The sequence below is a fragment of the Podarcis bocagei genome (genome assembly GCF_964188305.1).
Source record: "Podarcis bocagei genome assembly, chromosome: 10".
Lineage (NCBI taxonomy): Eukaryota > Metazoa > Chordata > Lepidosauria > Squamata > Lacertidae > Podarcis > Podarcis bocagei.
The window spans coordinates 14,224,527-14,238,065 of NC_138135.1; the positions used below are offsets into that span (position 1 = coordinate 14,224,527).

Here is a 13,539-nt window from a genome sequence, read left to right on the forward strand (position 1 = left end):
GTTGCGCTATTCTGCTTGCCCTCCAGGCTCGATGTCTCGGGTGCGAATGATGCTTCCAGCTCTGTAGCATTGGTGCCGCCTAAGTTAGGTGTACGTGAATAATCAAAAAGCGTTTTCTGCCTCCCCTCTTTTCTTCCCGCCTCTCTCAGGATTCGTACAGGAAGCAAGTAGTCATAGATGGCGAGACCTGCCTCTTGGACATTCTAGACACAGCCGGCCAAGAGGAGTACAGTGCGATGAGGGACCAGTACATGAGGACGGGCGAAGGCTTTTTATGCGTATTTGCCATAAATAACACAAAATCTTTCGAAGATATTCATCATTATAGGTAAGCTTCGCTCGGGTTGCGGTTCCCAGCATCCCATTGTTGGGCTTTACAGATGGCTGCTTGCAAGGCCACCTAACTCAGGTTACCCTAGACCCAGGGGTCAGCAAACTTTTTCAGCAGGGGGCTGGTCCACTGTCCCTCAGACCTTGTGGGGTGGGGCGGACTATATTTTGGGGAAAAAAATAATGATCGAATTCCTATGCCCCACAAATAACCCAGAGATGCATTTTAAATACAAGGACACATTCTACTCATGTAATCCTGGTTTAGGTCAAATCTGCTTTTAGGGCTTCAACGGCTGAATTGTGCCCAGAAGCAAAATGGAAGCAAAATTCCAGCAAGCATTTTAAGTTATTTTCTCTTTCATTTCATGGCTGAGCTGGTTTTTATCTCTGTCATATCTTCCCCCTGCCTTATTGTGCACTGCTTAGAGCTGCGGTGTTAAGCCCTCTATACGTTGCTGCAATAAATGAATGTGTAAGACGCTCACAACACCCTGTTTTCATTGCTTCTTGCCAGGGATCAGCAAACTTTTTCAGCAGGGGGCCGTTCAACTGTCCCTCAGACCTTGTGGGTGGCCGGACTATATTTTGAAAAAATAAATAAATGAATTCCTTTGCCCCACAAATAACCCAGAGATGCAATTTTAAATAAAAGGACACATTCTACTCATGTAAAAACACGCTCATTCCCGGACCTTCTGCGGGCCGGATTGAGAAGGCGATTGGGCTGGATCTGGCCCCCGTGCCTTAGTTTGCCTACCCATGCCCTAGATCGGAATTCAGGACACTCTCCTGGGTTGTGGGGATCCGCACACCCTCTGCTCACATTGCAGAAGGTATCACCCTGAGCAGGTAGGGCAGATTATCTTGCTTCGGTCTGCAGCTGGGAGAAATGCCCCCCCCAACTTTAAAACAAACAAACAAACTGAAACCTCCCTGCAAATAAAATCTAGAGTGCTGGGCCAGGAGCCTGGGAGACCTGGGTTCAAATCCTCCCTCAGCCTTGAAGCTCGGTGGGTGACCTTGGGCCTCTCAGCCTAGCCTCCCTCACAGGGTTGTAGCGAGCATAAAATGGAGGGGAGGGGATGGGACAACCACGTCCACCACCTTGAGCATCTTGGGAGAAAGGAGGGGGGGGGATATAAATGAAATAAACAAACAAATGTGGGTTTGACATCTGTTCCGATTTAAAATACGTAGAAGCAGTGCTCGTTCTGCTTGTTTTACACTCTGGAGTCCCTCAAGTTTCCAAGCCTTTCTTGTGTGAGGTGAGCGTGTGAGAGCACAACACTCTCCACCTGAAATCTCCGCAGGGTCTCCCACATATGAATCTCCCCACAAGTAGTAAACAAGCGCACCAGCGATAGAGCGATGCATACTGGTGCAATAGCTTCGTACGTGCAGGAAAAACCCGGAGAGCCACTGCCAGTCAGTGCAAACAGTATTGAGTTGGATGGACCCAGAGGTCTGGCTCCGTGTAAGGAAGTGTGTGTGTGTGTGTGTTTCTTTTGATTTTTTTTCTTCCTTGTTCTGCATAATATGTATATTGGCTCTAAGCAAATGCTCTCTGGTCCGTCCACCCCTTTCAGCTGCCTTAAATGCATGCTAATTAGGAGGGTGTTGACTAGAAATGGGACTCTGTTGCGATTTGCGTCAAACGAAAGCCTATAAAGACTTGCCATGTGATTGCAGCAAACGCCCTCTTTAAAACTGCTCAGTTTGAAAGCAGCCCTTTTTTGAGTTATTTTTAATCCTGGCTCCAGAACCCACTGATTTCAGGATCTGTGTGGCGCTGCGAGAAGCCACACGGAGTGATCGTGAGAAGGCAGCTGTGGTTGTGTAACTCGTCCCCTCCCCCAGGTCATCATCCAGGTGCTTAGTTCTCCCCTGGGTCAGTCACAGTCTCTCGGCGGAGCCCGCGCCAGAGGGTCTCCGTGAGAATGAAACGGGGAGGGAGAGAGCCATGCGCGCTTGCCTTGGACGCTTTGCAAGAAGGGCGGCCTGTAAACGTGACGATAGATGAACAAATACATTGTCAACAACCGCCTAGAGATTTTATTACGATCAAGCGTTGCGAAATGAAAGCTTGGGCCACAAGTCCACCTGCGTCGGGCTTGTGACGTGGCTTCCCCACAGGAACAAGAGAGCCCTTCCCAATTTGTGTGCTTTGCTCTCTACACATGCTGTAAGACTGGCATTGCTCCCTGAAAGCAGGAAACCATGTTCTCCACCACTGAGGCGCATCGCACCACTGCATGTCTTCTCTTCTTGCTCTTAGTAAAGGTAAAGGGACCCCTGACCATTAGGTCCAGTCGTGGACGACTCGGGGATTGCGGCGCTCATCTCGCTTTATTGGCCGAGGGAGCCGGCGTACAGCTTCCAGGTCATGTGGCCAGCATGACTAAGCTGCTTCTGGCGAACCAGAGCAGCGCACGGAAATGCCGTTTACCTTCCTACCGGAGCGGTACCTATTTATCTACTTGCACTTTGACATGCTTTTGAACTGCTAGGTTGGCAGGAGCTGGGACCGAGCAACGGGAGCTCACCCTGTCACAGGGATTTGAACCGCTGACCTTCTGATCAGCAAGTCCTAAGCTCTGTGGTTTAACCCACAGCGCCACCTGCGTCCCATTCTTGCTCTTAGGCCCTTTTAAAATGTGAGGTGTTTGTGTGGGGGGCGGGGGTGTTTATTGGGTGGTAGTGGTTGTTCTTATTTTGATTATGTACGTTGTGGTTTTATATTTTTATTTTATTCTGTGAACCATCCAGTATAGTCGGTATAGAAATTCAATAAATTTGCCTCTCAACCACCTCCAGTCCAGTTAACATCCTGAGCTTCTACACACAACTCTGAACTGAGCATGTGTCTGCCTCAATCAGTCTACCTAGTCCCTTTCTTTGTGCCTTCACTGTATGATTGTTGAAACACCTGAAACTTCTAAACACATCGTAAATAATAGGCTCTAAGGCAGCGGTTCTCAACCTGTGGGTCTCCAGATGTTGTTGGACTACAACTCCCATCATCCCTGAGCTCTGGCCTTGCTAGCTAGGGGTGATGGGAGTTGTAGTCCAACAACATCTGGGGACCCACAGGTTGAAAATGGCTGCCCTAAGGACACTTAAAGACTTTTGTCTTTATTTGAAGTATAGAAATCCAATAAATAAATAATAATCACACTAAATGACCCTCGGGCTCCCTTCCAACTCTACAATACTACAATCTCTGCTCAATCACCAAGTTCTGTTGGGTGAATGCTGTTTACTGCCCCCTGTGTAAATAAGGCTGCTTGGTAGCTATCAGAAATACAGCATTTAGTGTGGACAGTCCAGCAACATGGAACGTCCTGCCAATGGAAACCCACCAAGCATCCTTCTATATTTTTTGGCATTTTTTGAAGCCTTTCTTCAGGCAACGGGCCTTTGCACTTGGATGAATGTTGTGACCGGGCACTTACTTATGACATTTTCTGCACTTGATATATTTTCTCATGTAAACTTGACATTTTATATTTGCTGTATGTACCGTATTTTTCGCACCATAGGACGCACCGGACAATAGATCGCACTTTGTTTTAGGGGGGGAGAACAAGAAAAAAAATTCTCCCCCTCTCTGCCCAGCGCCCCTTCAGTGAAGCGGCAGGAGGCGCTGCACAGAGAGGGGGAGAACTTTCGCCCTCTTGTTTTCCCGCTCTAAAACAAGGTGCCATTTAAGGTGCGTTCAGGCGGCTACCTTGGAAGCCTGGAGAGCGAGAGGGGTCAGTGTGCACTGACCCCTCTCGCTCTCCAGGCTTCAGGTTCCTTTCGACCTGCTCTTTGGGGCTGGCGGGGGGAAGCCCACCACCAGCCCCAAAGAGCAGGTCAGGGAGCAGCGGAAAGGCGCAGCGGAGAGGCTCTTGCCATAGCCGCGCATCACCTCTCCAGCCGGGAGAGGGTCACGGGGGGCTGCTTTAGACCCGCGCGCGCTCTCCCGGCTGGAGAGGTGACGCGCGGCTATGGCAGGAGCCTCTAAAGCCGCGTGTCACCTCCCCAGCCAGGAGAGGGTTGCGGGGCTATGGCGTCTTCGCTCCATAGGACGCACAAACATTTCCCCTTCATTTTTGAAGGGGGAAAAGTGCGTCCTATAGAGCGAAAAATACGGTAACCCTTTGTAGATGATTTTGTATGTGAGTTAGCAGTGTAAAAATAAAATAAAATATAAAATAAATCAGTGAGCCCTGGAGATGGGCTGAATGCAGATGAAAACCTTGGTAGTAAACAAAACAAATGGATTTAAACAACTTGCTTCTTTTTCTTTTTAAAATCTCTTCCTTCAAAGAAGTAACCGTGCCAACACCTCAAATATTACTTTGCTCTAAAGTGGTCTCTCGCTCTTCTCTTATTCCTCCACAGGGAACAAATAAAAAGAGTGAAAGATTCTGAAGATGTCCCCATGGTGCTAGTAGGAAACAAATGTGACTTGCCTTCGAGAACCGTAGACACAAAACAAGCTCAGGACTTAGCTAGAAGTTACGGAATTCCTTTCATCGAAACCTCTGCGAAAACGAGACAGGTAACATTGTGTGTGTGTGTGTTGTCTTGTGTGTAAGAACAACCGTCCCCAGTTGAGGTTGAGAACAGAGTTTTCTGTTCAAATAAAGAGTAGGATTCCTAGTACCTGCAGGTCCATGTTCCTGGGAGATCCTGCATCTCTCTCTCTCAATATGGTTTCTCCCCAGGATAGCCGAGATTCAAGAAAGCAGGCAGAGTCACGTTCCATTTTATTTGACTCTCGAGAGCCAGTTTGTATATTTGAGGTCCCACCTGCAGCCTACACTTAAAGCAGTATCGCACCACTTTAGCCAGTCGTGGATTCCCCCAGAGAATCCTGGGAAACTAGTTTGTTTCTGGTGCAAGGAACTGTAGCTCTGCCAGGTGAAAACTACAGTGTTCAAGAGTCTCTGGGGGAATCCATGATTGGCTAAAGTGGCATGCTGCTGCTTTAAAATTAAAACTTCAAAATCTGTGTATGTGTTGTATGTGGCTTCCATTTTAAAAAAATAAAATAAAGAAAAAACCGTCCTGGATGTTACACGGGATGGTGGTGGTGAACTTCCCACAAATTCCTTATGGGAAATAGACGTGATGATGCCTCTGTGTCTGGATTTTACCACCTCAGACTCACATCACCCGAATCCCGAGGCCAAAAACAGAATCCAGGACAAGAATCCACATACAAGCATGCAGTTTGACTTCTCCAAGCATATATCCTTCTTTTATTGCGCTAAATAAGTCCCAGAGCAGCACTTGCCTGGTAGCCTTGTCTTCAAATTTGGAAAGGCATTGGGTTCAGAGGTCTGACTCTGCAACCCTTACGATCCCTTTAAGATGCTGAAATAATTTGTCTGTCGTGAATTCGTAGGAACATCTGGTGCATTCTAAGTGGCAGGATGTTGCAGCTGAAGCCTTGTCTGAGTTATTTTTAGTCGTTTTCATAACGGCAAGAGTTATCTGAACGTTTCTCTCCAGCTGCACAGACCGTGGATTGTCGGGGGACAGTAAGTGCCCCGATTAACAGTTTCCCTGAACACGCATAAGAACATGCTGAGTAATACTGGAATTGCAAACTGCCTGTGTGGGATCTCTTAATGTTCATAAGGTATCGAAGGTAAAAATCGAAATAAGGACTAGAGAATAGTAGCAAACGCTGCTTTGCATCCATTTTTAAATGGTTTTCACATCCTCTCAACTCAGTAATTGCAGAAATCCCTTTCCCCCTGTATTCCTTTTCACCGAAAATAAATGTTCAGAAATCCACTGTATGTTTGGAATGTGTCCAAGGCTGTGTGTACACACTGCACAAAAGGCAAAATTCGCCCTGCAAGTACAGAACTGGAAGCGCGAGAACAGGCAGCATCTAGGTCTCATGGTTTTTTAGGAAACGGCTTGAAAAGGAAACCCACGGGCGGTGTTTTTACTGAACAGAACAGGGGCTTCTATGACTCACGCAGCTGCATGCTCGTGATCCAGAGAAGAACCTGGCTGGATTTCTTCACTTAGCAAGTCCCTCCTTCCCTCTGCATCCCCTTGGTTCCAGCTTGGCATGCAGTGTGCCACTTTAGATGCTGCTGCTTGCGAGAGAAAACACCTGTAAAAAGCAGGGGAGGGAGGAGAGAAGGATAGCAGTATCTGCTCTGACTTCTGCCAGATGTGTGCAGACAATTCTCCTGCCTCCCAAGTGTTATCCTCCTTCCTTTAGTGGGGAAAGATGAAGGATGTTGCCGTGGGATGGTTGAGGGCATCTTCCCTTTGCCCAGCAGCCCCACTTGCACAGGAGAACTCATAAGGCTCCAGCTCAGGAAGCCCTTTCTATACTTCTTGCCTTCTCCTCTTAGCATCAAATAATTGCAGAATTGGAAGAGACCCAAAGGGACATCTTTGGGTTGCCTTCTTTCCCCTGGGCTTTGGTAAATAAAACTCATACTTGAGTATACTTTGAAAGCAAATTATAGTGCTATGGATGTGCACATGACTGTCTTCAGAAAACAAGAGCACAGGTCACTGCCTCAAGGAGCTTACAATCTAAAATTTGACCTGTGCGCTTCCTTCCTTTGCACGCATAGCTTTTGAGTCCTGTTTGCAGTGCAGAATACAGCCCTGGATATATTTCATATGGCTGTGGTTACCTAGCCTGTGTGCATCATTTGTGGTTTTTTTGTTTTCCAATCGTTGCGAAGTCGCTGGGCTTAAATCTCTGCTTGCTTAAAAAACAAACAAAAAACGTTGACTTTGCTCTGCATTACAATCGACTTGCTCTGCTCTTCTAAGAGCCTGTGATTTCCACTTCACCCCTGCTCAATGATTCATTTCCTTCAGGCTTTTTTTAAAGAGCTGCATCAATGTATTATACCCCAAATCACAGTTGGTTGACTCGGTTCTAAATAGGTGAAGCTGCTTTTGCTGTTTGGGACTAAACATATTTACCTGGCATCCTTAGACACCTGCCATGGCCCTGATGGGCACTCGCCAACACTGAAGCCTGTCTTGTGCCCACCCCCCCCTTCTGTGGTTGGCAGGAGGCAACTACGAGCCGCCACAAAGTTTTCTGCAGTGGTCTTAAGATCACATCCCCACTGTCCATTTCAAGCACACTGTGTTCCACAAAGAATCCTGGGAACTGTGGTTTGTTAAGTGTGCAGAGGATTGTAACCCTGTGAGGGGTAGACTACAGTTCGCCAGATGCTTTGGAGCAAGCCACGACTGCTAAAATGGTATAAAATTCCTTTAAATGTGTGGTGTGAATGATTCTGTTCATATGGCTTAGGACCTATGCCATAAACTAGTTTCTGTACCCATTGAAAGGTATTTTATCCCATCCCAAACGTGTGGCACACTTAGTGGTAAGGGGCAGGCTAATTACTATAAAAAGGTAAAGGGACCCCTGACCGTTAGGTCCAGTCGTGGACGACTCTGGGGTTGTGGCTCTCATCTTGCTTTATTGGCCGAGGGAGCTGGGTCATTTGTCCAGCATGATGAAGCCGCTTCTGGGGAACCAGAGCAGCGCACGGAACTGCCGTTTACCTTCCCGCCAGAGCGGTACCTATTTATCTACTTGCACTTTGACATGCTTTCGAACTGCCAGGTTGGCAGGAGCAGGGACCGAGCAATGGGAGCTCACCCTGTCACTGGGATTTGGACCGCCGACCTTCTGATCGGCAAGTCCGAGGCTCTGTGGTTTAACCCACAGCACCACCCACGTCCCTGCTAATTACTATGGGTTGGAGTAAAAACCCAAGGAACCTAGTATCCCCATCTCCACTGGTGTTTTCCAAGAACTCAGGATCTAGCCATTTACCCATCATCTCTCCTACTTTCTAGCATTTAGAAATACCTGTACTCTTAAGAGGACGTATCATATGCTGAGAATGCTTCCATAAGCAGACAGATAACACCATTCCTGGATTTTTCCAATCTCTTCTAAAAAAACAAACCAGCCATCTCAGTTACACAGCTGGCTATAACAAATGTCTCTTTTTCTTTGGCGATCGCTCTTAGCCGAGTAGGATTGTCTTCCATAAACACGGTTTTAACAATGTGTCCATAGGTGACTGTGGAGGCCAGTTCTAGATCCACACGTCCTTCCACAGTGAGGACATAGTTTTCCGGGCAGGAGTTGATCACGGTGAGGGTTTGCCAAGCGTGCCTTCCTCTTAGCACATTTCTCCCTTTCGTCCTGAGTTCAAAGGTCTTCAAAGTCCATAACACCTTTGGTAAAGGCTGTTCTCCAATTGGAGCGCTTGCAGGCCAGTGTTTCCCAGTTGTCAGTGTTTATGCCACAATTTTTTAGGTTTGCCTTGAGAGAGTCTTTCAACCTTTCAACACTTTCCATTTTTAAGTTTGGAATAGAGTAGCTGCTTTGGATAATCAGGCATCCGCACATGACTAGTCAAACGACTATAACTATAACAAACATCTAATGTGCTCTGACACACATAACAGACCCCCCCTGTCAGCTTTTCTGTAGCTAAGCAATAAAGTGCAGGCCGTGAAGTTCTGCACCCCCTCTAGCCCCATACTTTTGGGGCATAAATCCCCCAACTTTTAACTGCATCTGGGGGTTTCATTAGAAACAGTAATTCGTTGTGAGTTCTGGGAGTTGTGGGTCTGTGAGAGGCAGTTCCCAGAATTCTTTGGGTGAAACGTTTGCTTTAAATGTATGGTTATGTATGCAGCTTGGATTATCTTTACTGTGTGGTTCCCCCTCGTGTGGAGAGAATGGGAAATTACCGTGACAATTTCTTTTTTCCTTCCTTTGAAAACTAGTGTTCGTTTTGAGGGATCTGGTAGATTTTTTGTTTGTGGGGTGGGTGGGAATATAGTTTTCCAGTAGAGCAGAGATGGGTAACATCACCCTGAGCTATGGCTCCTCCTATATTTATTTTCCCTTTCTTCAGTAGCATGGTTGCTTTTTTTAAAAAATTGCAGCTTACTGCTCTTTGTGTGTGCTGAGGAGGGATTTGATGTAAGAGAGAAAGGCATGGGAAAGGTGGTGTTTTTTTGGGGGGGGCAATTCCACACAGATGGGGGGTAGCAAGAGAGAAAGGTGGTTACTCAAGGGAGCAGGAGACAGGTGGGTGAGGGTGATGGAGCTGGAGGAGTAAAAAGCCACAGAGTGATATCTGGATGTGGGAGCAGATCGAGAAGGGAAAAACATGGCTGCAGAATGGGGCCATAGGAAGCTGGGAAGAGGAGTTTGTGCTGGATCTGGGACTGCAGGGACATGGCTGTAGGAAAGATGGAGGGACAATATAGCTCAGTGCAGGAGAATCTGTTCGAGCATGCAGACGGTCCCAGGCAGTGTTAGATATATATCTAGGCGCTAAATGGCTCCTTAAATCGAGATTGCAGTTGCCAAAATGGAATGTCTAGTTGCCATTTTTGGACAAGACGGCTCTAAAATCTTATTTTTCATACGATGGACTGACTGTGTTAAACATCTGGCTAGTTCAGATGACATCCTTCAGCTCAGTTAAGAACTCTGAGCACTTACTCTTTTTCTTAATGGTGACACACCGACCATTCATAACGTAAGAATATTCTTCACAGCTGTGAGCGGAACAGTGGGGTGGGGTAAGTGAAGACAAGCTACAGCAAAGTGTTTTGGTTCCTGAAATCCATCCCGATTGTGCAGATAAAATATAACGGATAGAATTCTACAGGATGGGGTATTAGTGTGTGAAAGCAGCCCAGATCCAAGGATCCCCAGGCATGAACCTCCAGGTGGAGGAGATGTCAGGTGCCATCTTGGTGCCTAGGCATCTTCACTTGGTCGCAAGTGGCCGGTAGCCAGGTGCAAAATGCACCTGGCGCCTGGCTAATTTCGATCACTGGTCCCAGGTTCAATCCCCAGCATCTCCAGGTAGGACTGGGAGAGACCTCTGTCTGAAACCCTGGAGAGCAGCTGCCAGTCAGTGCAGACAACACTGAGAGCTCGATAGACCTGACTCAGCATGAAGCGTTTTCCTCTGTTCCAGTGCAGCCTTTTTCTTTGGACTCAAGCTCTGATCTGCTCCTACCAGCACAGCCAGTCCTGTCAATGGCGACGGGAGTTGCAGAGCAGCAGCAGCAGCATCCTGGGGGCCACCGATGAGCAAACCCTGTTCTAGAGGAAGCCCCTTCCTCTTGTGCTCCCTTTCTAGTCTCCATAAAATTGTCGGGAAGCACATGCATGCCTTTGTGTATGTGTTTCCGTGTGAAAAACCTCTCCTATGTTGTAATGCTCTCCTGTAGCAAAACTGCCACTTCCGTGTTTCCTGTGGGAGACAAGCAAAGTTTCAACAACTTACTCAAATGCTTCCCCTGTGTGGCTGGCTCTTTAAAAACCTTTTCCCCAAGCCCTGCTTCTTCTTCTTGTGGTGAACTGCTTTGCCTCAAACGGGCTCCTCTCTAGTCAATCTTTCGCCTTCTTTGGTGTTGATCTCTTTCTCCATCTTGTCTGCATTGCTGAAACAAAATCGCAGCTCCTGCTTTCGGTGATCGGGATGGAGGCAGTGGGCCCAACTGCCTTGAAATGGTTCCTGAGGGACCTCCATTGAAATGAGCTGGGTGGGGGGGTGGATACACAGTCAATGAAAGTTGTTGTCACCCTCCCCAGGGGTTTGGGGGAAGAAACCTCCCCAGGTATTTGGCCCTTTCGGGAAGTGAATGAACTAGCATCTCGAATAATCGTGGCAATCAAAACAGTTGGATCGGATGGGTGCGCTTGTGCTTATGGAAAATTTCCTGTGCTTTCCTTCTTCTTTCTCTTATTGCAAGATGGGGATGTGACTGTTTAGCTCAGAACCTCACAGATGGCTTTCTGGGGAGCCTCAGAATTTCCTCGCTGTTTGCTACAGCAGACGAACAGTCTTGATACTGATCTTTCCCTCTGCAATGCGTGGCCATAGGGCAGTGCTGAATTCATTCCTGGGCGTACACACTGCATTCAAAACAGTGCCAGGTCTTGCACTAACTGCTTGTGACTGCCCTTATTTGACTTAATTTGCCCCACCAACCCCTTCCATCCAAACAACTCGCGACTGCAGCTTAAGCAAACTTCCAGTCATGCAATGTCACTTGTCATAGGTTCATCTTTAAAGGCAGTATGTATTTCCCTTACATTTTATGCACCTCAATCTCCGTACAAGGGAAGCGAATGGAAAAAGAGCATTACAAACTGTGGAAAATGTATGTGGAAAATATGTAGTGCCCCCCCCCCTTTTCGGCCTCGCCTGTCACCAGGTTTTTTTGTCTCCAGAAGGCTGGTGAGGTTTGAATCTAGCCGTCGGGCTCAAAGTGGTTCTTCAAACCCCTGCCCCAGAATCTTTGGCAAAGGACTCGGGTTCCTTGGCAGATGACGTCACATTGAAAGGGTTTCCTGAAGGGAATAAATTCTAAAAATCAAGCTCCTAATGTGTTTTTGAGAATGGAGGCTCTGTTGCCATTTCCCCCGAATGCTGGACACAAGCGAAGCTCTAAATCTTAGGAAATTGAGTGTGTTATCATCTAAACAGGTGTGAACGTGACGAATAAAGGGTCTGTTAGGGGTGACTAACCTGTGATATTGTTGGGACTCCCATCATCCTTGACCATTGGCCAGATTTGCTGAGGTTGCTGGGAGTTGAAGACCATCAACATCTGGAACAGGTTAGCCACCCTTAGTCTAGATCAGGGTTTCCCAAACTTGGGTCTGCAGCTGGTTTTGGACTACAACTCCCATCATCCCTTGCAAGTCAGGGATGATGGGAGTTGTAGTCCCAAAACAGCTGGAGACCCAAGTTTGGGAAACCCTGATCTAGACCCTTAAGGACTGGTATATTTTTATATCAACAGTAATGAATATGGAATTGTACCTAAAGCATTTTCCCCACATGCAGCTAGGTATCTTGCCCCCAGCTCCCACGCTGCTTTTCTTAGGAGTTTAGCTGCTAATTTCCAGTTTTCCTCTGACGACTGGGCCCCCACCCTCTTCATCCCGGTTAACCAAAGCTGGCTTTAAAGGAGTTGTGTTTTACAATGCAGAGAGTGGAGGATGCATTTTATACATTGGTGCGAGAGATCCGCCAGTACAGATTGAGAAAAATCAGCACAGAAGAAAAGACTCCTGGGTGCGTGAAAATTAAAAAATGCCTTTTAATGTGACAGGGTAAGTTTTGTTCTTGTTTAAGAAGAAAAGAAAAAAAGTTCGGCGGGGGGAAAAAATCTGATCACCAATACGAATCAAATCTAACTTGCAAACTTCTCTTTGGTGATTCCAGTAATTTCAAAATGATTGTAAGTATCAGCCAATCTGTTTTACTGTCGCCACCCTCCTTTAAGAATATAAAGGTTTTTCTCTGTGGTTTCAGCTGTGGATGAACTTGTACGGTGCATTGAGAATGCGCCTTTCTCTTTTGGAAACCCCTTTCTGGTGAGCCAAGAAATTAAGAAACAGACTTTGTTTGGAGCCAGTTCACAGAAGGCTGCAAACTCCTTGCCCCTTGAATTTTCAACACTTGATTTTGCTCTCAGCCATATCAGGGTGAGCGGCCTCCATGCCTTCTATTTCTGTGTGCCCCAAATGCCCTTTTCTCATTCTCTTCCCTTAGCAGAACAGAACAAGCTGAGCTGTGCGCAGTTGCCTCGGTTAACGGGCTGCTTTCTTTAGAAATGTGGACCGAAGCCCACGTGTCTGCAGTGATTCTGGCAAAGGTCAACTTATACGATTCAGGGTTCAAAGAACAAACCGCTCAACTTTTGACTTCTGTCCCTCGAAAACAGATAACACATGCTTACCCGCTCAGACTTAGGAATATTCGCTGATTAGTTATGCAACGAATCCAGTGCACTTACGCATGCAGTGTTCTCCCGGGAGGTTGTGCCTCTCTCTTGAACGCAGTACAAGGGCATTTCTCGATTTCAACCAGCCTTGCTTCCCAGCCCCCTTGAGTGGTTTTGCCTGGTGGGATGTATCGTTAAACTCCGATGATGAGCTCTTGTTTGCCAGGAGAGGGGTGTGTAGAAACTAGTGTAAGGTAAAGGTAAAGGGACCCCTGACCATTAGGCCCAGTCGTAGCCGACTCTGGGGTTGCGGCGCTCATCTCGCTTTATTGGCTGAGGGAGCCGGCGTACAGCTTCTGGGTCATGTGGCCAGCATGACTAAGCCGCTTCTGGTGAACCAGAGCAGCGCATGGAAACGCCGTTTACCTTCCCGCC

The 13,539-nt window shown here is 47.3% G+C and overlaps 2 protein-coding genes across 2 annotated transcripts in view; both read left to right on the forward strand.

Annotated features, from left to right (window-relative positions):
- The window catches only part of DNAI7 (dynein axonemal intermediate chain 7), a 278,992-nt gene that overhangs the window by 224,434 nt on the left and 41,019 nt on the right, over positions 1 to 13,539 (forward strand). The window lies entirely within an intron of this gene.
- The window catches only part of KRAS (KRAS proto-oncogene, GTPase), a 48,225-nt gene that overhangs the window by 29,236 nt on the left and 5,450 nt on the right, over positions 1 to 13,539 (forward strand). Inside the window, 2 exon segments of the mRNA XM_081210535.1 lie at positions 150 to 328; positions 4,720 to 4,879. Of these exon segments, the coding sequence (XP_081066661.1) occupies positions 150 to 328; positions 4,720 to 4,879 (339 nt within the window).